General features: G+C 38.8%; 1 protein-coding gene across 4 annotated transcripts in view; it reads left to right on the forward strand.

The window, feature by feature from the left end:
- LOC308059208 (uncharacterized protein) overlaps window positions 1-24,221 on the forward strand; it is a gene marked incomplete at its 5' end in the record, with an annotated part of 52,581 nt that overhangs the window by 19,963 nt on the left and 8,397 nt on the right. For 3 of the 4 annotated variants that reach the window (XM_080376196.1, XM_080376197.1, XM_080376198.1), the window contains one exon: window positions 1-48. In XM_080376196.1, the coding sequence (XP_080232322.1) occupies window positions 1-48 (48 nt within the window). The other variant, XR_013926169.1, reaches the window with a different exon arrangement.

Genomic DNA, 24,221 nt, shown 5'->3' on the forward strand with positions numbered 1-24,221 from the left:
GTGCTGACCAGAGTATGTGTTTCTGGAGAAAATGTTCCTAGAAGGATGGTAAGTTGTGTCTGAGTCAGATTGCCTTGGGATGTCCTCCGCTGAAAAAGTGAAAGGCAGCCTTCCTCTTCTTGCATCTCTCAGACTATGCAAAATGAGTTACAAGGTGCTACCTTCAATAATAATGTAATCCACACGTAAGTCATGAAATGCTCCTAAGCACTTAGTTTTAGACCCCAAAATAAGGTGCCTGAAATTTCCCTTTAGGGGTGTTTTGAAGCCCACACTTCTCTACATTGACTATAGAAGGAACCTGAACACTTACTTCAGTATTGCTTCCTTCTAACTTTAAAGTTGTGACAGGTGCAAAGTAAGTCTCATACTTAGGGGGTTGTTTTGTTGTTTTTTTTCACAGCATGAAATATGGTTTTCTAAAATTACTATTTATGGTTACTAACAAACAGTTGCTCCTCAGCAGTATTTAGAAGAAGCTGTGTTCAGGGTCAACAATTTCACTACTTGGTCATAAATTCAGTTAAGAGCTGTGTGTACAGATCCTCACTGACTTGTCAGTGTGTCCAGTAAGGAACAGAATCAGGATTAATTGGTAAGTCTTACCACTCTACTGCCCTTCAGTCTCAATGCTCCAAGCAGACTTAAAAAAAACTTCCTATTTTTCTTTTAACTGCTTCATTTTTCCATCACAGCCTGGAGGCAAGGAAATCATAGGGATTGATATGGATTTCTGTTTTGGGTAAATAAGGTTTGTTTTGCATTTTAAACTTCGAACAGGGATTTTTTTTCTTTCAAATACATATTTTTCCCTTTAAGCATATCATTATTTATATATCTCATGTATGCAGAGAAAAGATCACTATGCAGAAGTGGAACATGAATGACATTTTGCTATCTTGTATCATCATGGTTTTAAAAATAATATGTTTGTTCAGATTTCTCTCTCCACAAACTGTGATCCAAGAGCAAGGCAACCTCGTGACAACTAACAATTACAGGCAAAACATCTTAGAAATAGTCTTTAAAGGATGAAGCCTCAGGCAAGTTCTGTTTCCTGTAATGTCAGAAGAAAAGTTAATACAAAATGAGTCTTCAAATGAACAGAAACTAATTTGATACTTGGCAGTATCTAAAGAAAAACTTCTCTCTTTTTTAACTTTTTATTTTGTTTTTCCTCTTCATGCAGAGAGATTTTGTAGTTTTTCGTATTTCTTCATAAAACCTTTAAGGTAGAAGAGTCTAGATAAGACAAGTGATTCATTGGACCAGACTTCCTAGGTGAAAAGTGTATGTTAAAATTACATGTGAATAATGCAGATAGGAATTTTATATTCACCTATTCCCCACAAGAACCTGGCGTGTGAGATTATGTGGGGATCCAGATTTGTTAACTAAATTCCATTTTCACAGTCTTTGAACCAGCAGTAATACTGGGAATACAGCTACTGCTCTTCTCCATTCAGTATGCAGGTCACTGTAAAACTGCTGGTTCAGAAGCTCCTCCTCTGGCCTGCCATCACCTTTTCAAGTCAAAAAAACTTGCTAAAGACATCAGTTCTAAAACCCAGAGGACAAATAGATGACTGCCATCATCCCTTTGTGGAGGGGTTTGCACAATACTTTCTTAGAACTCCTGACCTTGCAATGTCATTGCAACAAATTAATTCTGGCCTATAGGTAACTTATTTGTGTAAAGTTGGCAGAAATTGGATGATTTATCAATCTTATCCTTCATTTGCAATTGTAAATAGAGTATTGAGTAGGCAAGTTCTGTTTTCATCATACAAATTGACTGTCTGGTACAGAATTATTCAAATACGGATCCTAATTTGCACCCAGTGCAATACTATTAAAGTCAAAGGGTAAAGCAGGTTTTTTGACCTCACACAGCAATTGATCAATTTATTTTTCATTGTGTTTTGTTTGATGCTTTATTTATTAGAGAGTAATAACTGTATATAATCTGCAATTGTATTCCCATAGATGAAGAAGAAAATTTGAAGCCCTTTTCTGAGGCAATGTTATGCAATTGAGTACTGTGATCTTCATTACTGAGGTGTGGTTTTCACCAATTAATTAACATTCCCCCTAGCCCACCTTTTAAAGAAGCGGTAATTTCACATGGTCACTACCAATCTTAGAGCCTCATTCCCCTTACTATTGCTGGGAGGAGTTCTGGTGTTAAGAATGTACCTGCAAAAAAGAGAAAGAGTTTGAAATTGACATTTTTTGGCAGGAAAGATATTTAACTTGTTATTGCATCTTTTCTATCACCTTGATTATCCTCCCTCAGAGAGTCTTCAGTGAAACCTATATTCACTGTTTACTTTTAAAGTTTTCAAACAAGCACCTTTTGTGTTTTTTCTCATGCTCTCATCTCATCTAGGGGTATCTTCTGAGTAACACTTGCAAATTCAGCTCATTATCATTCCTTAATTCTTCCAAAGATTTATTTCTTTTATTGTGAAGTCTACATATTTTTGAAAATTGTTGAACAGCTTGTATTTTAGAACCCCACCGATGTGGTTGACAAACATTGTTTCATTAGTTTCAAAGTTTTAAAGCAACGAACTGCTCATATCCATACATGCCATTTTTTTTTTCTTTTAAAAAAGCTTTTGATGACATTTTCTTCAGGAATATTTTTGTATAATATTTTTCTATACTGCCTTTCCCGGTATGATACCATGATCATCAGTGACTCTGTGTGATAATAATGAATTAGGAAAATGCAATCAGGTATCTGATTTTTATAATGCAAGCAACATCAACATGATTGACTAATCCTGCTCTGCATATATGCTTTTTACATAGAAGAATAAGTAATAAAAGTAACTGGTGGATGTTATATGTACTTCAGAGATTAATCCTTAACCCAACAGGTAAATGCAAATTGATAGGCTGAGGGGAGACATACAAGCAAAATGACCAAGGTGAAGTCTGACACCTTAATTCCATTTTATTCTTTTTCCTTACTTTATCTGTGCCCTCTTACAGCCTGTCCTCTAAAGCAGTGTCCTGCTCCCCCACCTTCTTTCTTTCTGTCTCCATTATGGATTTTGATTTGAACTATAATATACAGGGACTCACTGTCATCAAGCAAATAAATGGAATCCTATAGAGCACTTGCCTACACACTTTACAACTTTTCTTGTTCATGAATTTGTATTTTAAATTTATTGTTTTAATATCTCAAAGTCCAACAGCTTATTAACTGCTCAGACACTCAGAATACGCTTTTTCTGATCATGTGCCACTCATTCTAATGGCTTTGTTTTTTGAAGGACCACTAAATCTTATAAGCAGAGGTTTAATTTCCTCCTTCAAAAGAAAAAGGAAAAAATGATGAAAGTACATAATGTTGGCTGTATAGCAATGAGGTATTCATCTCTATTTCTGTCTGTTGAGATGCTTTTCAGGCTAATAATTGGGAATTGATCACTGTAAAAAGCTATATTACAGCAACAAAAAATGACATATGCATTGCACTGATAGGATTTTAATATTGAAATCATTTTTTCATAATAATATTTTATGGGGAAGCATGAACTTTTCACTCTTAAAACGTATTTTGAGATTTTCAAGAATACTTAGTATCTCTAATTATTTCATGTGAATTTTTATTCCCTCACTTGCATTGTTTAGTTAATAACTACTGGAATTGTAAATTGATCTCTCTCACATTTTTTCATTATTATGATGAGAATTTTATCTTCTTTGGGCATTTATATTTCCATAGGTAATAAGCATAGCCAGTTGTTGCAAAACTCCTAATTCTGAACTTTTTCTGCAGTTTTTCTTTCTGTAAAATTAATTACAGCGGTTCACTTGTAGAATAGTTGGTGAGCATTAGGTGTCAGGTGAGGGGCAGAAGGGGGTGGGGAAATTCTAAATGCGGAGAATTACTTGAAGGAGGGAAACCTGAAGAAGAACTTGAGCCACACAGATTGAATACCTGTTTCCTGTAGTCCCAGGTACAGCAGATTCAGTAGGAGAATGTGATACAGTGGTCTCCATCAGAGGGAGCTCCTACCTTTGGGGTACTAGGGTCCATCCCCACCAGAACTTCATAACAACTGGGAAAAATTTTCTAAATCTTTATTTTCTTCTGCAATAAGCATGGTAGCAGACAAGCTAGCACCAGCCCTGGCAAAGCATTGCACTAGAAGAAAGTATACACATGGGGAAAAGTATAGGTCTACACCATAGCTCTCAGTGAAGGCAGCGGCATCCTCACCTGCTGAAAAGCATTAGAGGTGATGCTGCTCTTCACAGGATAGGACTGGTCCAGTCTACACGTTTTGAAACGGGAAGATAAATTCAACCCTCCCTAAGGTTCTGGTGCTCAAGGAAAAAGAGGTGGAACTAGGATGACCCTCTGAGAAGGGTATTTTGAGGAGCAGGATCTGAATCTAGCTGGGACAGGCTTTGTGTTTTCAATCTCTCTTCTGTTTTGCTCACATCTGTACAATTAGATACCATGGATCGTACCAGGGAATGGGAGCTGGGAGACTGATTCTCTCCTTTCCCCTTGAGCAGAGATGCCCATCACATATGCTGGTGTTATCCTGTACTGGGTGTCCCTAGTGAGGCGCTGGCAGCCTGTGAGGCGGCTGGGGCTGCCCGGGCCGGGTACAGCCGGTTCCAGCTGGCTCTGGCCCACCCACCGCAGGGCACGGCTGGGCTCACCGGGGTGCCACCTCAGGGAAAACATATTTTAAGAAGGGCCAAGCACTGCACGGGCAGTGAGAATTGAGGGAAAAATATGAGAGAAACAGCCCTGCACACACCAAAGTGAGAGAGGAAGGAGGGGGAGGACGTGCTGCAGGGGCAGGAGCAGAAATTCCTCTGCAGCCCCTGGAGGAGGCCATGGTGGGGCATGGGAAGAGTGTGAAGTGTGAGGAGGGAGAAGCGGCAAAGAGGAGCTGTTATGGACTGACCCCAGCCCCCCATTCCCCCATCCTCCCACACCACTCATGGGTGGAGAGATAGAGGAACTGCGAATGAAGGAGTCATGTGAAGTCTGGGAAAAAGGCAGGGTTGGGTGGGGGGCAGGTATTTTTAGGTTTTGGTTTTGTTTCTCACCACCCTACTCTATTTTAATTGTCAATAAATTAAATTAATTTTCTTCAAATTGAGTCTGTTTTGCTTGTGACAGTAATTGGTGAGCCATCTCCCTGTTCTCATCTCAACCCAGGAGTTTTTTCATCCTATATTCTCCCCTGTCCAACTGAGAAGAGGTTTGAGTGAGCAGCTGGGTGGGCATCTGGCTGTTAGCCGCAGCTAACCCGCCACACCTACAACACAGAATTATACGTGGTCTCTAGTTCTGTCACTGGCTGACTAGACATAACTATTTCCTCTGAGTGAGAGACCTGCAATACTTCTCTTGCCATAGCACCACAGGCATTAAGTAGCTCTTGTCTGTAAAATGTTACCTCCTTGTTACTCTCCATAATTATGCAGTGAGTAAATAGCATGTAATAAGCATAATAGTGAGTTGAATGTATTTTTTTAAACAATCAGCAATACCACAAATGCAGACTTCAGAAAGAAAGTATTTCAAGTAAAAATGTGCCAGGATATGCCCCTTGGTTAACATCTGTTACTTGACTATTGACAAAATTATTATCCACTTAAAAGCAGTATGATTGCTTTTATTATTAAGAATTAATACCAGATATTGATGCTAATTAATGATGCCATTACAATTCTGATGATCCAGCTTCCTTTTTAATGATCAGCCTAGCCATTATTTCCAAGGCATTTTAAGACACAAGATTAATTGTATTTAGGTGCAATTGCTATTTGTTCTAGGTAGTAACGTCCTATTGAGTTTTTGAGATGATGACATGAGATCAATGGCGATTTGGAGAAGATGAGTAAAGTCCACAAAAAACAAAGTCTTGATGGACATAAATATCTTCACCTTTGCTACTTTGCTTTATGCACTCAGAATTAAACAAAAATAGTTACCAGTCAGTGTTCTCTGATTAGCTTCTGTGAAACAAAATAGGGAGAGCTCATGCTTTGAATACAGTACTAGCCCACTACTTGATTAGTATCAGGTTAACCTTTTTTTATTGACACTTTCTGAAAAAAGAGTGAAGATAGATTAATTATGGAGGCAGCAGTCACTCTAGTCCTCTGTATTCATGTGATTGGAAAAAGCACAGGCAAATGAGGGCTGCTATGCCAGGTCAACATATTTCCTTTTCCCGTATGTATATCTGGTCTTAGTGTATATGGCACATCCTGTTTTGATGTGGGTCTTGGTTCTGACACATGTACTCTCTGCTCTTTGTGCAGCAAGGGAATAAGCCTCAAAGATTTTATGGAAAGTTGTAATGTTCTGGTGGCAATCGATCCTCTTCCCCAGGCTAAAAGCCACTCTTGCATGGAGGTGATTTCTTCTGCAGTCACCAATATGTATGAGGTAGTACGTGGACCCAATATGTCTGCACAGTCATAGATTTCTTTTTTCTGTCTTTCTTTTACACTCTGAGGCTTGCTTAGCTGCAAACTTCCTCTAAGTTAGAGGTCTTCTGGGAAAAAAAATAAAAGATTTAAAACTGAAATGGTGTATTTTCAAATTTACTTAATGTTTTAAGTATATTTTTGTGAAATAATTTATCTCAAAATATCTCAGTATTTACACACATATATATAAATAAATATAATTTGGAATATTTCATCATGTACAATGAGTTTTACCTTTCTTGCACTTGATATTTTCATTTGCTGACTTCTGGATTTAAGTGTTAGGTAAGTTTACAGAGGATATTACATGTAGCTTTACGGTAGGATACTACATGTAGGTTTATGTTCTGCAAGTGGTGCTGTGGTTTCTGTGTCTCATGTAAACTCTTGTTCAGCAACTGAGAATCTTTTCTCTCTCAGACACATAGAAAAGCTTCTGGTTTCACATGACAACAAGTTATTCAGCAGCTCTGCTTACATTTTGAAATTTGTTAACTGCATGGACCCAAACAGATCTGCAAAAGGGAGCTGAAAAGTAAGCTAACAAGAAATCCCAGTAGCTTTTGTAGGTTCTGTCAGCTAGTTAGCCAAGGTTTGATGAATATGGCAATCTAGGTAGTGGTTATGCTTTAAAGTATGGTTTTCATGATAGTACTGGAAACTGCTGACTAGAGTGATTCACTTTAAGTAACTCCTCTGTTCTAAAACCTCTGGAGAAAAAGAAAGGAAAGCTGAGCTTTCAGATCTTTGTCAAATGCTTCTCATCATTTGTTATAAGTACATAGTCACATTATTTGTAGATGAAGTATTTATTTACTTATAAAGTAAGGAGTTTTGCACATGAAAAATATGTTTATATTTAAGTGGGCCTATTCACATCATTACTTTTATTTATGTGAACTTTTTACAGAACTGGGGCCTCGTGATCTCATCTATAGCCATATGCAGAACGGTCACAGTTTCCACCTTGAGTGGCTTTCAGGTGAACTGAGTATGTGACAAAGGAAAATGTCTCCCTTTAAGACAATCATATGTGTTTTCTGTAACGTGCTGCATTCAGTCTGCTTCACAAAGGAGTAGGCGCCCTTGTCATCAGTTGAACTATGCAGTTTTAGTGTGTACATAAAGTACATGCCTTGACCTACTGAGTTTGCTAGTCTATCCTGAAGCTTGGGACACTGGCACTAATACCAGCAGCATTAACAAAAGTATCATTAAGAGTGTCTTTCTTTCAAACTTGCCTTCATTTTTCTATGCAAATACCTGAAAATTTCTTCATTTACTATCTGAGATTTAAACCAAAGGGCAACAAATTACTAAGAGCAAGTTGTTTCTTGTGTGAGACCTTTTTTTTCAATATCTATTTTTAGTTTTTCCAAAGCTTTGTGACAAAGAGTAGAAAATATTCCTTTACTTGGGACTCTTTCTGTCTTTCCACCATCCGTCTTTCTACCATCCCTTGTGCCCTATACCTTAAGAAACAGAACAGTGTACCACTTCAGTGTGAAGAAATATTGCCTGTTAACCATGACTGTAATGAAGGTTTCTGACTCCAGGAAAGTGATATTGCTGAGAAAATGCGGTCTATGGGAGTCCTCCCTGGATCAACCTTTCCAATATTTCTATCATTACATAAGATCAGTTACATTTGAAAAGCTATCATGTTTCCCTATAGTAGTGCAAATTAGGCAGCTGCTCCAATATATAGGTGTGGGTTTGGGTATGTAAAATGGAGAGTTACTAAAGCCAAATGAATTTTGGACATCATATGCAGAAATGAATGTGAGCTTATTGGTGTGGGGTTTTGGTAGGTAGAAATACCAGAACAGGAAATGCGCTCCCTTTTTTTGGAAATAAAGAGTACATCTGAGGAAGACATGTTATTGGGGAGCCTGTAAAAGCAGCACAGTGAGGGCACCCAAGAGACAAACAACAAGGATGGGGAATAGCGTGGTGCTGAGACGACAGTAGCTGAAGGTAGAGAGAGAGCACAAAAAGAAAAAGCAGTAGCCCATCGTTCATCACAGTGAAGTTTTACGTCTAAGGATTCTTCAGAAAGGCTAAATGGATGCCTAGCACCCGCACATTTCTTCTGTATCATCTGCTTGCACTACTTAGCCCTCCAAACTGCCGTTGCATTCCTCTGGCCACAGCACTACAGATTCTAATCCTTGCTCTGCCACCCACAGCTCCCTGGCAAAACTCCTCTTCCCTATCTCTTAGCCTGTGAAGCATTTTCCAGGATGTGCCTCTCAGCATGAGAACCATCAGGTAGGTGGTATGACAGGTGCAGGAACATATTCTGGAAAACCAGGGAGTGTGTAGAGCTCCCCTGTCTATAGAGGAACTGCTTATTTAAAGCAGTGAAGCTGCATTAGCAAGTTACTTGCCCTCATCCTGTTCTGAGCTAGCTAAGGCATCTCCCTACGCTGCTGCACTGTGTTATCTGGGCGTACTCTGGCTAATCCCTCAACTGAGCACAGGGAGAGTCTCAGTGTGCTGTATACACACTGTGCAGTAATGATGATTAGCCCAATCTTGTATTATCAAGTGGTTCTTCCTTGTTATGTTAGCTCAGTGGAAAGGAAGAAAGGCAACAACAAACTGAATTTGTATAGCTCTCTTCTAGGCATAAAAACTATTTGATGTATCTGTTAACAGCAGGGTTCAAACCTATTTGGTATTTGGCTAGTCCAGTATTTGGCATGTGGTCAAAAAAAGTAAAGGCAAAAAGGAAGCAGGAAATTTTGTTTGTGGCAAAGCTGTCCCCTTAATCACCTGTAATTATGTACCTAGCAAATTATTTGAATGATAATAGGCTGAAATCTGAGAGCTGTGTAAAGGCTATTTGTAAAGCAAAATATTTACAAACATTGTGGTTTTAAAAGGGTTACTGTACTTAAATAAAAGATATGCACTTAGAGTCTCGATGCCATTAGCTGGGCATGTAAGAATAAATATTCAATTGCTATGTGTCAAGCACATAAACGAGAAGGATTGTCATGCGTGTGAAAAAAAATCCATTGTTCTGCTGTTTCTGAAGTAAATGAAAAAAAATCACAGAGTAATTTGCATAACTTGGAGATGAGAAATGTATCCCTTTATCCTTATTAATGTATTTGCCCTTCTTAATTATAAAGATTTGAATCTTATTTTAAAATCATTTCCTACAAAATATTCTTGGGGATAGAAGCTGCATGTTAATTCTGAACGGATTATTTGCCTAACTTTACAAAAGAGATAAATTGCTTCTATTTGATAATAGCTGATTTTAAAACAGGATTTAGGATATCTGGCAAAAAATTGGTACCTACATAGGAAAAGTGTTCTCACCACAATTTTAGCTGGTTTTATCTCTCATAGACCTCTACCCACAAAAGTTACATTTCTGTTTATATCTGTTACAATTTCCTGTATATAAAAAAAAATATACACAATATAGAATTTCAGATAAACTTTTGCCTATGTTTGTAGAACTTTTATTTTAACTCAGTGTCAGTTCTCCTGTATTGCAGTCTGTAACACGAAGATCTCGACTGATTCAGAGTCACAGAATCATTTGGATAGGAAGGGACCTCTGGAGATTATCTAGTTCAACTCCCAGCTCAGAGCAGGGTCAGGTACAGCAGTCTGCCCAGGTCCGTGTCAGTCACAGTGTAAATATCTCCACAGACAGAGACCTTACAACCTCCCTGGGACACCTGTGCCAGCGTTTGATCACCTCACAGTAAAAGAAGTATTGTCTTGTGTTCAGATGGAATTTCATGTGTTTCACCTCATGCCCATTGCCTCTTGTCCTGGTCACTATTGAGAGTATTTAGGAGGTTGTTGGATACAGTGATGGCAGAAACCACATAATTATGCAGACCCATAAGGTGAAATTAAACAAATGTAAAAAGGGACAATGGGCAACAGTATTGTCCTGGTTTCAGCTGGGATAGAGGTAGTTTTCTTGTTAGTAGCTGTACCTGGTGCAGTGCTGTGTTTTGGCTCTGGTGTGAGATCAATGCTGACAGCACACTGGTGGGTTTGGTTGTTGCTGGGTCACGTTTATACTCAGTCAAGGACTTTACAGTTTCCCGGGCCCTGCCAGCGAGAGGGCTGGAGGGGCACTGGAAATTGGGAGGGGACACAGCCAGGACAGGTGACCTGAACTAGTGAGAGGGATATTTCATACCATATGGTGTCATGCTGAGTATGTAAACTGGGGGAAGAAGAAGCAGGGGGGGACATCTGGCATCATGGCATCTGTCTTCCCAAGTAACCGTTAAGTGTGCTGGAGCCCGACTTTCCTGGGGATGGCCGAACACCTGCCTGCCCATGGGAAGCGGTTTTGCTTTGCCTGCATGCACGGCTTTTGCTTTACCTATCAAATTATTCTTCTCTCAGCCCCTGAGTTTTACATTCCTTTCCAATTGTCCTCCCCATCCCTCTGGGTGAGGGGAGAGTGAGTGAGCAGCTGCGTGGTGCTTGGTCGCTGGCTGGGGTTAAACCACGACAAGCATGAATTTTGTGTCTTTCACTTCCAGACTTCGACTTTCACAATTTTTCTTCAGTAAAGTAATTGCATTAATTTACCCTGTATTTCCATTACTAATGATAATGAGGTTTTTTGTTAATTTCTCCTGCTTTTAGAAGGAAAGACAATTTCTAGTCTTTTAGGAAGACAAATCCTGGTTAATGGTATCTCCCAAGTCTTTAAATGTTTACATTATTGGCAAAATCCTGTATAGATTAAGATATGAAACACTTTTATTTGAATTCTTTCTCTCTGCTGGATTTTGTCACTCATCACTCCTTACTTTGTGTGATATATAACAGCATTGCTTTCCCTGACAAAGCAAAAGAAATCAAAAACTGAGAAAAAACAGCAAATATGTCACATCCTTGAGGCAGAGCTGAAGGAAACCTTTCAGAAACCTTTCAGAAACAAGTCAGTCACATTTAATTATTCTAGGTCCTTTAAGATAAAATCCATTACATTGGTTTGGTATGTTATGAGTTTATCAAGATCTATTTGTTGAGTGCACATGAAAAGGGAACTTGTAGATTTAGCATCAAAGTACAGAGATTTAAAAACGTCCTGATCAATGTGCTGGGGTTGTTTGATGCAATTCCAGAAAAAAAATCAGCTGTACAATTGATGAAGCCCATACAGTGACTGGTAAGACAAATTGTTCTGCTGGCAAAAGAGAAGTTTGGGTCAGAAAGGTCTACCCCAGACATATTTTCTTATGATATTTAATTTTCAGCTTTACCAGCCACTTGACAAGCTAAATTCCCTTTGTGCTTTTATGAAATAGTGAGTTCAAAATGAAGATCTGGAATCACAGGCAAATCTGGGCAATTATGTAAAGTATTAAAAACCTGCAGTTTCATAACCTGTTGTAACATATTGAGGTCAAATGGTTTTCATGAAGACAAATGGTCATCCCCATCACACATGCCTCGCATACTGGCCATGGATAGGTGCCACAATTTCCAGTTCTAGATGACATTTATAAAATACTTTGTACTGTATTGTTTGGGTGAATTCCAGTTGGAGAAGACTGAAGTCAGCTGAAGGCAGTTACAATATAATGGCAAATAGAATTTGTACTTCGTGGTAAATATATTTTGTGTGCTTCCTGGCTGCCATCTCTCCTGTCTCTGTTTATCAGATATAAATTATGGGATGACAGAGACCTCTTCTCCCAAATCACAGGGTGACTATACAGGTCTTCCTATCTCATATCTGTGGGTGAAAATTGTTTTACCTTCTGAGCTATGTTTTGTTACGTTTCCTTTGCCACATGGGTGATGGGAGAAAACAGAGAAGAGATTGCAGCTGATTGGTCCTCTTCCAAATGGGATTGTCTATACTGTTAGTATTTAAGTAAGGTAGATTGGTTCCTGCTCGTTTCCACTTTCATCGGGTTTGCTTAATTACCATGATAACTGACACTTGATGGCACTAGACTTTGGCATCAGGTTTAGATTTGCTTTTTGCACATTAAGGGACCTTCATGTCCATGCACAGGTTTGTTGGCTTTTATATTACAGTTTTCCCTCTGGCTTTGCTGTTTGCAGTATCCATTTTCCTACTTCGCTCCCAGCTTATCTTCACACTAAATCCCACATAACTGACAGCATACAGAATAACTCTTTTTTTGAAACAGGTCAGAAGGTTATGATGACATTCTCTTCCTCCTGCTCAGCTCTTTCATAGGTCATACCAAAAATTACCAGATATGTAATGCCTAGGCAAAACAGCAGTTAGAGAAATATCTTATTCATTAATTAAAGCTATGAAAAGTGACAGGACATACTTTTTTCCACTACTCACTTTCGTTTATTAATTTTTTGTTCTTAATCTTTGCTGCAGAGATATGTCCTGTCCTCTGCTGTCTACTGCATGTTGAGGTCTCTTGTGACCATCCAAATGGCAGAGCTGCCCAAAGCTCTTCCCTGCGTCCCTACCTCCACTCTGACACAGCAGTGAGAGATGTGGCAGCTCGGCTCTTGAGGAGAATGCCCCAGGTTCTTAGTACTTTGCAATTTAAAACCATTTTAGAATTAGCTTGCATTGAACAGTGGAGCATCCTCCTTTTCCTTCTAGGTCCCTATGTGAAAATCGCCTTATTGGGCAGTACGCTTACTGAACTCAGGTGCTTCCTGCTCTTTATGCTGCGCATGGTCCAACAAGGTCCAACAATCATGAACTGTGGATGGATGAGCCATTTCTTTTTGTGATTACACTATTTCTGCAGTAGAGTTTAGGTCATAGGTTGTACAGTGACAAGGTTTATGAGTGGCAGGGAAATGTGACATTACTATGAACCCATTACCAGAATGATCCTCATTTTAAGATGAAGAGGCTTTAAAAAATGTTCATCTGCTGGAAATCAGAGAATGGAAGAGGGAGTAATATTTCCATGTTAGCTGCACATAAGACAGCATCAAAAATATATTCTAATTATTTTGCAGTAGGGGAAGGTAGAAGGGAAGTTGGCGAGCTCAGGTGTCTGCCAAAGGATAAATTAAATAGATCACCCATCACTGACTGCACTGATTGATTCATTTGCTTACACATAGGCATACAGTGTCATTTGAGACACTGTAGGGTACTGCTCCAATACCATTTGCTATTCCTAATACCATTTGCAATTGAGGATCTCCTGTACTACAGTTCTGTACTACATCTGCTAACCTTTGGATGATGCCTTTGAGACCTTAGGGCACCCATCTAAAATGAAACTGAGCAGCTATGTGTGGGCACCAAATTAACCTTTGTTGACCTAGGTGAGACCTTATGTATCTAGTGCCTAGGTAGTCAGTCACCTGTATTTATGTACCTATGGTGTGGCCCTGAATCCTGCCCCATATGTCTCATACCTAACTTACATGCCAATTGAGTGAGCGTGTCTAAAAGTTATACTGTCTAAATCTGTGTTGCACATCCATAAGGCTCAATATAAGACAGTGAAGCCAAGGAAGAGAAGCAAGAACAAGAAGAGTCATGAGCTCTTACCATGGACTTGCCCATTTCAGCTGACTTGTCTCTATGCTGCTGTGTGAAAGCCGAGTCCAGAGGCAGAAATGCTGGTCTACAGGGAGGTAGGCAGTGGTGTAAAGAAGTGACAGTTCATATGTTCTGGAGCTACAAAACACATTGGAAAGAGTGGGGATGGTTGTGCCTTCCTCCAATACAACTACTTTTGTCTCTTGATAGGACTTCAACAGGGTATTTTTCTAATTCTGCCCACTGGTGCAAGCAAATGTGCTGTTGCATCTACCTAAACACGCTTTCAGTAAGACAACCATATCATTAGAAATAGAGGCATTATTTAGGTGGGTTTTTTTCCTTGTTTAACAGTTTGTAATGGAAGTGCAACCACAGGTAGTATCTTAATTGCCAATTTGAACTGTACAGCATAGGTCTGATAGTCCTAACATGAGTTTTTTCAAGCTGCCATTTTCAGCAGGCTGTCTACCACCTACCCTGTCGCCAGACCACTAGCTGTATTTCAATATTCAGCATTTTTCTTATATATAACACTAAGATTTAATGAATACAACACTGCAGTTGTTTCCTTGGTGCTTATAGGCTGCTGAAATCAAAGATTATTCATCTGCTTGAACTCAGATCATTCTTCTAGACAGTATGTTTTCAGGTGCCATCTGTAATTTGTGATGTTAATACTGAACTTGATCACTGTTCAGTGGTTTTACTGAAGTATTTACATACAGATTAGTGAAGTAATTTTTTCTAGAGTATTGAAAGCTCTACAGGCCTAATTGGAATCCTAAACTTAACCACAGTATCTGTATGACATGAATATGACTTTTCTTATGAAATGGCCTTGGAGGTTTACTTCCAAAACAAATTGAGTGTATTTCCTCTGCCTCATAGATTTAGCTTTGACTACTTTTGGAATGATTTGGCAAGTGAGTGTTTTGAATGAGCAGCGGTGAGTGTATTCTGAAAATTGGTTTTTTCCACATCAGCACCCTTTTGAGGAAGATGAACTATCTCAGTGAGTTTTACCAAAAATTACATTTTAAAATAATAAGCTAATTAGTTAAGACATATATTACTCTATTATATAAAAAGAAACCTTTCCCAGAGTGACAGCTTAGTTACATACAATGCCCTTTCATTTTATATTAAAATGGAAAGATGGACCTGTTATACAACTCTTGGACCACTACTATTAATTATCTGATTTGAAGATCACCTCTGGCTGTTAAAAAGATTTATATTAATCTGTACTTGATAGATTCAGAAGGATTAAAGGAGTGAAGGAGAGTGAATAAAAAGAGAACATCTTCCTGGCTTTATTGTTAGATGACCTTGTGCCATGGTATGTTTAAATTGCTTACTTCCTATAACTCTATAAAGTTCTGTGTTTTCATTTCTGGATTAGATTGAAGTGTCAACTGTTTTTGATGAATTACACTAGTAATATATTTTCACCTTCTTCTTTGCTTTTTTTTTTATTTATATATGTCCAGTATAATTTAGTTCACCCAAAAAACTTTCAGGAGAAATATATTTTTTATAATTACAGTTTTAACAAAGTATTTTTTTTTCAAATGCTTTTCTTTTGAAGAAATAAAATATATGTTCAACTGTTTAAAAAAAAAATCAAATGAAAAGTTTATTCCAAATGTCCTAGTTTTCCATGTCGTGAAATTCAGTGTACTTTGTAGCAAAAAGTTATGCAAATAAAATGGGCAAGTTATTGCAAATAGTGATTTAAACCTTTATCTTTAAACTTGATCTATGTGAAACACTACTGAAATCAGGTCTCCTTGCAAGAGCAAGGGTTTAGCCTAACTTTCAGGGCTGGGGTCTTACTTATTTATTGCTTGAAGGTGCAGAGGAGTCCAGAGTGCTTTAAGTGCTTTACTTCTGTTACTGAGGATTCTTACAGATGTAGAACTTTAAAGAACAGCAAGTAAAAATGAAGACCCATTTCTATACAGTATGTGTGCTACTGACTGGAATTATAAAGGACTGTACATACACACATTGGTTTATAGCCTCACAATTCAATGGACAGAGATATCTTTAGTCAAATGTATTTTGTTGTGATTGAGATCAATAGATTTGTGTTATACTATTACATATATTTTTTTTCACGTTAAAGTAGTATAAAAGGCAACAGCCTCTCTGTACATTAGATTTCTCATGTGTTGAACTGCAGTGAACATGTTTTATATGTAAGCAAATGAACAAAGTAATTTAGTATAGCCATCAATGAAGTACAAGTTTGGATTTCTTCTCAACATTGCAGTTTTAAAATAAGAGATCTGGATTGCTTTCAGGTTTTGTTTTATCTTAAAGAAAACTCTAATGAGACAAACATTATTTTTCTGAATGAACAGGGTGAACTTGGAGATGCTTGAGCACAAGAATTCTGTTGTCACAGAGATAATAAAATACGTTCAAATATTTTATACATATTTTACATATTTCCTCATTTCAGAACCTGTCATGAGGGAATTAATTGCACTACACTGTACAGAAGTGGTACATTACAAAACCTGGTGTATATGGTTCTCATCTTTTTCCCCAGTGGATGTTTCCACTAGCTTTGTTCCACAAAAGAGTGTGCACATATACTGCAGCAAGAACAAAACCAACCCTCAGTTACAAAGAGTTAAACATCAGAAGTTTTTTATCAGCATTTACTGAAACTCATGAATATCAAGGGCTTTTTGTGTCTGTTAAATCAATCCATGATTTCTCTTGTGGCTTCAAGCGGCATCTCTGACTATTACTTTTCTGTCTGTATCCCACTGTGTGCTGCACCATCTCAAACAGAACTGGAGCTGCAGTTGTACTTCCACTATGAATGGTGATAAGCAAGTACCTGCCCTCCTATCTATTATTTCCAAATGCAACATTTGATTTACTGGAACAGTTTTGCAAATTATACAACCTTGCTCCGATTGCCACCTGTCATTTAACGGTGCTGGCTTTGGCTATGTTGTATTTTGCTTTCCAAACCAGTACAGAATCTTGAATGAAAAATCTTGGAGAAAATCTGCTTAACAAAATGAAACATCTAAACAGAAGTCATTAAAGTAACAACACTGTCCTATCCAGTTTATTACTGTGGTTCAAATATAGGAGGAAATTAGGAGACATAGCCTTCTGCTCTTCGCCAAAGATTTTCTGTTGTTGACTTCACTTGTTAATATAGGGGTGGGGTGATTTTGTGGGATATTTGTCTATCTTTTTGATGCTTTTTCCAATTGCTTTTAAATTACAATTGTAGTTTTGGGGCAGAAATATGTTGCCACAGAGAAAACATGTTTACGTAGGAAGGGTTGGCTCTAGGAACATCACTTTGGGCAGCTCAAAAGCCTAGGAAGTAGGTTAATACAGTCCTACAAGACTCTACCGAGTAGATGTGAAAGACTGTAGATCCTAATGCTGTAAACTATAATACTTCCAAGAAATTACAAGTCCTTTGACCTGAACCATCCTGCTTTGCCTTATTTTGGTAGTATGAGCTTAGACTGTTAGCTGGGGGGTGGAGAAGAGGCCAAAGACTGACTTGGGGAGGAAAGTGTCCATAGATTTCCTCAGTTAGTAGAGCGACAGAAGGAGAAGTGTCTTTAGAATGAAGTTCTTCACAAAGGCCCGTGTCAACAGTCTTAAGTAATATTGAGGAACACTGCCTGGCATGGCAGCTTAACTGTAGATATTTATATTTTTCAGGATGCTTCTGGGAATGTTTTTGGCCCAGGCAAACTAACTGTCTCTCCAAAATTTCCCAGGCACAGTTCAGAACCTATGGGACCATTTTCAATAGAGAGTTTGCGTGCAGCTGTCCTGGTTTTGAGGGATGAAGAGTTTAACATTGTGGAGGTGGGCCGTTTTGCACCAGGTTTCAGTGTGAAAAAATGTTCCCAGGATAACTTACATATTCACATAGATGTAGCCTAAGTTGCCTCCTGGACAATATAAAAGGCATCTGAAAGCTGAAGAATTAAAAATCATTTAAGTAATTCTGCTTAGCTATGGTGATGGCAGCACAGGACAAGAACAAGCCTCTAGAGTCATCTTCATTGCAGGATTTCTGCCAAGCTGCTTGAGAGCTCACGCGTAGAAGCCAACTTTTAGAAGTATTGAAGACTGTAAGTTGATAGGACAACTTTTACCCTACTTACAATTGTAAGTTGATAGGACTTACGATGGAAGTAAGGCACTAAAATGTCACCCATAGTAAAGAAGCAAACCCAGTGGAAATATAATTTCAATGGCAACGATGCAATGACTTCAAATCCATAACAAACATAATTACACCCAAAGTACATTTCCCATCTTAATGATGATTGTAATAGTGGAACTGGCCTGAAAGTGTGAATGTATCCTGTTTAGAACTCTTCAAACCCAGTGCTTCCTGTATTTTCCAATTTCTGGCTTGTGCAAGGTGGAGGTGGAATGTCAGTGGAAGACGCAACTATAAGCATCGTGCAGTGTCTGCTAAGCATGATATATAGTTACTGCTAAGGATGATATGCAGTTACTTTTTGTTCACTGGGGCACTGTGGGAAAGGTGAAAGGTTGTGGGGGAAGGTCTGGGATAATGCTGTGAATTTACTTGTCTTGATGTCAGCTGGGCTGCGAGATGGGGATATCAGGATTGTCCCTTTCCTGGTATGTTGTAAATGGAGAAAACTTTGTCTAAAAGCAAGTGTTGCCAATTTCTTGATTGTTTTAACCCTTTCAGTAATATTAAAATGAGCCATGAAGATTGAGGCTTGAACCAGCTCATACTATCATGCTGCCTTGGTTTCACCCTGAAAACTTGCTGCTTTCTTTGCAGTTTTTCTTTCATATGCTAGGCATATACTCTGATATTAGTCTACTTCTATCTTCATTTCATTATCTGCTTGCACTTTTTGTACTTTTGCTTTCTTTTATCTTAAATTAATTGTATATATTTTCTGTTCTCCCTCTGCACCTGAAATTTTACGCTTCTTATGTATCTTTTTTATTTATCTCTCAATATCTTTTTCAATTCTGTGTTTATTTGCTATGCTCTTTTTCTCCTCCTAGTGTACATATTGTTGGATAATACACATCACCCTTGGATATGCAGTAATTGCTTTCTGAACAGTTTCCATTTCCTCTGTGTCCTTCCCTCCTCCCAGTCCTCCCATTAGACACTTAACCCACTGGATCCTCTCCAGCACTTCCCCATTCTTCTACATTCAAAGTCCTCGGGGGTTTCTTATTCCTCTTGCAGGTTCAGTCTGCAGTAATGAATCCAACTGGATTATGGTCATTAGTGAGTCCTCCACCTCTGTCTCCTAACAGCTGCACTGTTGAAAGTCAGAACTTTCGTCTTGCCACCTTTTAATACATTGAGAATATAGTACATGACTTGCTTGATTTATTTCTCTCATTGTGTCCCTGTGCCTGTGTGTCTGGGTAGCTGAAATCTCCTCTTATTAGTTTTGACATTTTGCTGTATCTCATAATCTTGTTCTTTCTGATCCTATTTTTTTCTGGTTTATATCCAGTCCATACTGCTACCTCGCTCCCCCTGTTGTCTCCAGTTTTGAGCCATGATGATCCTTTCAAACAACCGCACAAACTTTTGGCTTCTTCAAAGTTTCGGCCTGTTGGAAAGAAGGAGTTTTGAATTAAGCCATTACAACCTGAGCAGTGTCTGGCTTAGCGGAGTGCATTCACCCACCCGCAGCTCCCTACCACTGGGTTCTCAGGATTCTGGCCCCAAATCAAGCAATTAAGTATATGCTTAAGTTCAGCATGTGAGGAGCACCGTCAACTCAACAGGACTACCTACATGCTTAAAGTTGGCACAGGATTAAATGCTTTGCTGAAGGAAAATATTGGAGCTGTGATTTTGATGAAGCTTAGTTAATGAAGACTATACATCCCGGTCATTTGAAAGGTGCACAGTATCTCATTCTGGTAGATATCTGAGTGTGAAGGCACAAAATTCAATCCCACATCTAGGTCTTAATTGCATGTGTGTCTGTGTGCATTTGCATAAACACACACAATTGTAGGGAGGACAGCACTGTATCTGAGAGTATCAAGCAGATTGTAAAAGTAGGTGTAAAGAATCTAGGCCTTCTCCATTGCTTATAGATGCGGTAAGAAATTTACACTGACTTTAATAGGCACAGTTTGGGGACTGTCTAAGACAGATACTGCAACAGCGTTTATCAAACAGCTCCATACCATGGACACACCTCTCACTGCAGTTTAGCTTTACCATGTCTTATACCTTATGTACAAACTTTACAGAAAGCATTAGGTTGAGTTAGCGTCCTTCTTGTGGATTGTATTAATGCCAGAAAAAATATATAATGAAGCAGGTATAAATCATCTGATTTTCCTACCTTTTATCCTATCTCCTGCTCAGTCTTTAAACATTACAGTGATAATCCTACTGAGCATTTAAATAATTATGTATCAACACCTTCCATCAGAGATGACTTAGCAAATAGTGGATTTGCCTATTGATTTCAGTTGTAGGGTGAACATTGTCAAAATTAATATCCATATGAGGCAAGGATATTTATTCTAATCTGTCTTGTAGTTTTCAATAATGTTTTAAAGAAAATTAAATCACCCCTGAAAACCGAATTCTCAGGGTGAAATTACATATCGTCATAGCCATGATGTGTCACATTCGTTTTGTTACAAATGAATATATCAGCTAAGATTTATTTTAGCATGGCTTATGCTTTCCAAACTCAGGTTTTAAAATTTCAATTTGAATAGTATTTCAGTGAAATGCATCTGCAGAGACAGTTGGATTTCATTTATAAGCATCTCTCATTTTCTGCCTTACGCTGTAATAAATGTTCTTGACTGTAAGACTTTAGATGAGATCAGTTGTACTTCCTGCTTATCCCCTTCTCTACTGGCAAGTTTGAAAAAAGATAATTTATTTTTCACAGCCTTTAAAAAGGGAGGACTCACTTGACTCATTTTTTAAAGTAGATAATTTAATATTTTTGGAATTGCTGCTTGGATTCCATCTGTAGGATGACATTTATTATAACAAGCAAAATAAGAGAACTGCTCACATCACAGCTTCTTTCTTTCACTGCCAAGAACTATTTGCCATATCAAAGAAATTTGTCTCTTAAGTTTTCTTTTTTAATAGGTTATAGCTTTTACGGTTATCTTTGACAGGTGATTGTAAAAACTGAATTCCTAAAATGCGTGAAGAGCTGTGGATCCAAAGTATCCTTTCATGATCTTTGCAAACAATCTGGCTTGAGGAAAAAAAATAAATCTTTGTCTTTATATTAAATTGCTTATAATAAATATAAGCCATTCATTTGAAAGTAAGTAATATATACCTAGTGGCATAGTGAGTAAGAAAACACAGATGCAGACATTGAATGCTTGCCAGCCTTAGTAAACTTGTAGCAGAAGGAAGGAAACATCAGATCTTTTGGGAAGTACCATAGGAGATTTCACATATACAGAAGCTGGTAAGAAGCTCACTGTATCAGGTCTGGCTGGGATGGAGTTAACTGTCTTGATAGCGGCCTGTATGGCACTGTGCTTCACATCTGGGGATAAACTAGTTTTGATAACTTGCCAGTGCACTGCCTATTGCTGAGCAGTGCTCCCACATCACCAAGGCTGTCTCTTATCTCTTACCTTCTCCCCATTCCTCCAAAGGCCAGTAGGCTGAGGGTGGGCAAGAGGCTGGGAGGGGACACAGCTGGAACAGCTGACCCCAACTGACCAAATTGCCCAGACCAAAATGGAAAATAATGAAAGACCATGTTTTTCTGCAATACTTGTGTAATCCCATGGAAACGCATGGAAGTGTTGTAACAAAAGAAAATAATCGTTGAATGGAAGGTGGCATAAAAGGCAGGCAGAGATTCACAATGTTTGCTTTGTTATTCAAATACCAATACACTATATAAGTTTCTCAACTTCCAATATTGCCACTATGTCATAAGACTTATCAATAAAGTGTGAAATGCTATTAAAGTGATAGAAGTGAAATATTTTATAAATGAGATCAAAAAATACGCTTAGCATGTGATGCCATCATTGACAGATTATACTTGCTTAATTAGAAGTCCTATACCAAGAGGTATACAAATTAAACAACACATTTTCTAAAAGAAAACTGGAGGGGGACATGACTATTATATGACCACAGGGTTAATTTTCATAGGCCATCAGCAGAGTTTGAATTCTTTTCAGCCCTCCTAGCAAATATCCGAATTCCTGTTTGCTGTGTTCATTCCATCAGGACTCTGCCAGAGCAGGTGAAGCTCCAGTCTGCCATAAAAGAGAGAGGGATTTTGTCCAGCTCTGCCAAAACGTTAGCAAAGAGTTAGTATGCAGTGCCACTTTATGATGAATTTGGGGGTGTTAATTGCCAAATTTCTAATGAAAAGTCTGAGCATTTGCTACACAGTAAGCTTTCTGAGGTACACAGACATATAGCAATGTGAAGAGGGGACAATCCAGTTTCTTAATCCCTAGGTCAAAGTGCTTTCCCTCTGCTGATACATAAATAAGAAATCTCTGTCTTGCAGATAAGTACCATAATGGAAAAATGTTTCACAGTATTTTGCCCTAATCAGATAAATCAGTATAACAGACATCTCTCTTGGCTGAAATGTCAACTTCCTGCAAAATCAAATCTATTCCATGTTTCTGATCATAATACAAAATTAATCGAATTTCATGTCAGTGAGACTGCAAATATGGAATTACTTCCATCTAATAGAACCATAGACACAGTTTTTAAGGAAGATTCCGCAGAAATAAATGTCATACATGTAATGGCGGAGCTGTAGCAAACTCCAGCAGGTGGTCTAGAGAAAGAACTGCAAAGCATGGAGGAAGCTACTAAATTCCTGTCCTCTTAAATAAGAAAAAAACAGAAAGGAGATGAGGAAGAGGTTTCTTGCAGGCAAGTATTTTCTGTTGAAAAACTGCTGCCAACAGTTCTATTAAATTTGCTACCAGCAGTTGCAGTAAATGCAAGTGCTAAAGAGTCCATGAGGAATGGGGGAAAAGCTGTCTGTTAAAGAAATACCTTACATTTAAGTGGAATTATCTGATGTTAAATAAAATTTAGTGTAAGAAGCTGTAGAAGCAATTTCTGCTTAGATAACAAATTACTGAGCAGATCATGAAAATGCCCCTTGATAAGATCTTGTAACATATTTCCCTCATGCAAAGATATATGACCTGGCATCTGCTGGTAAAAAGATGAATCAGTGTGAGTGCAGGGAGTTCACAAGGTCGTTAGTAATTTTTAAAGAATTATTCAAATACAGCTTTTTTGTTAAGAGAAGGTAGAAAGACTTATGCCACCTCTTCTGCCTGGGGTTTGCATGCAGCCGGTATGTTTAACCCTCGGTTATTGTGGGGGAGTGTGCAGCTGGTGGGTTGCCCTGGCAGGGGGAGGGGGGCACGGCAGCTGGCTCTGTGCAGGTCTGGGTCAGACCCGCAGAGCCTACAGGCCCAGGCACAGCGCCGCATGAGCACAACCGCCGTGCTGCCAGGGTCAGCACTAGTAAGTCAAAAGCCGTTTTAGCAACAGCTCCACGGCTGATTGATCAATTAATGACTCCTACAAGCCTGAGCCTGCTCCTTACAGTGAACAGCGAGTCCTGGTGTGCATGTTTCAGAGGCAATTAACTGTCCCTCAGCAGAATCAGCTGGGCTCATTTGCTCTGGCTCGGTCCCAGCACCCCGCCGAACGCCACAGAGCTACCCTCACCGCTTCACATTATTCCTCCCAGGGCTGTGAATTTCGGGAGGTTTATTAACTTCCTCAGCAGCACTTTGGGAGCAGAGTCAGCTCAGATCTGGGGCTGTGTGCCAGAAACCATTGATCAGAGGGTGCTAGAGAGCACAGTGAGGAGACTGGATCTGTTTTGTTCTCAGCTCCATCTCATGCCAAACACCGGTTGACTCTTGTGCTGCTTCTTCAGTATGTCCACACTGTATTTCCTGCTTGTTGTGTTTTGGGGGATTGACATTAGTTTGGCTAGTTAGACCCCAGTTATTGGAGAAGTTCTCCGTAACATTTTTGAAGCTTACCTCACTAGCAGATGTAAGAGGGAATTTTTCCAAGGGTGGTTCCTGTGTAGCTTATGACCCCAAAGTGATCTCAGCTCTAAAGCCTCTCAACTGGGAAACAACTGTATGTAGAGCATACAACCCAGTATGAAGGTTGAGATACTTAATCAGATATTTAAGAAGCCCAGCA

This window comes from Falco punctatus (genome assembly GCF_963210335.1).
Source record: "Falco punctatus genome assembly, chromosome: 2".
Taxonomy (NCBI): domain Eukaryota; kingdom Metazoa; phylum Chordata; class Aves; order Falconiformes; family Falconidae; genus Falco; species Falco punctatus.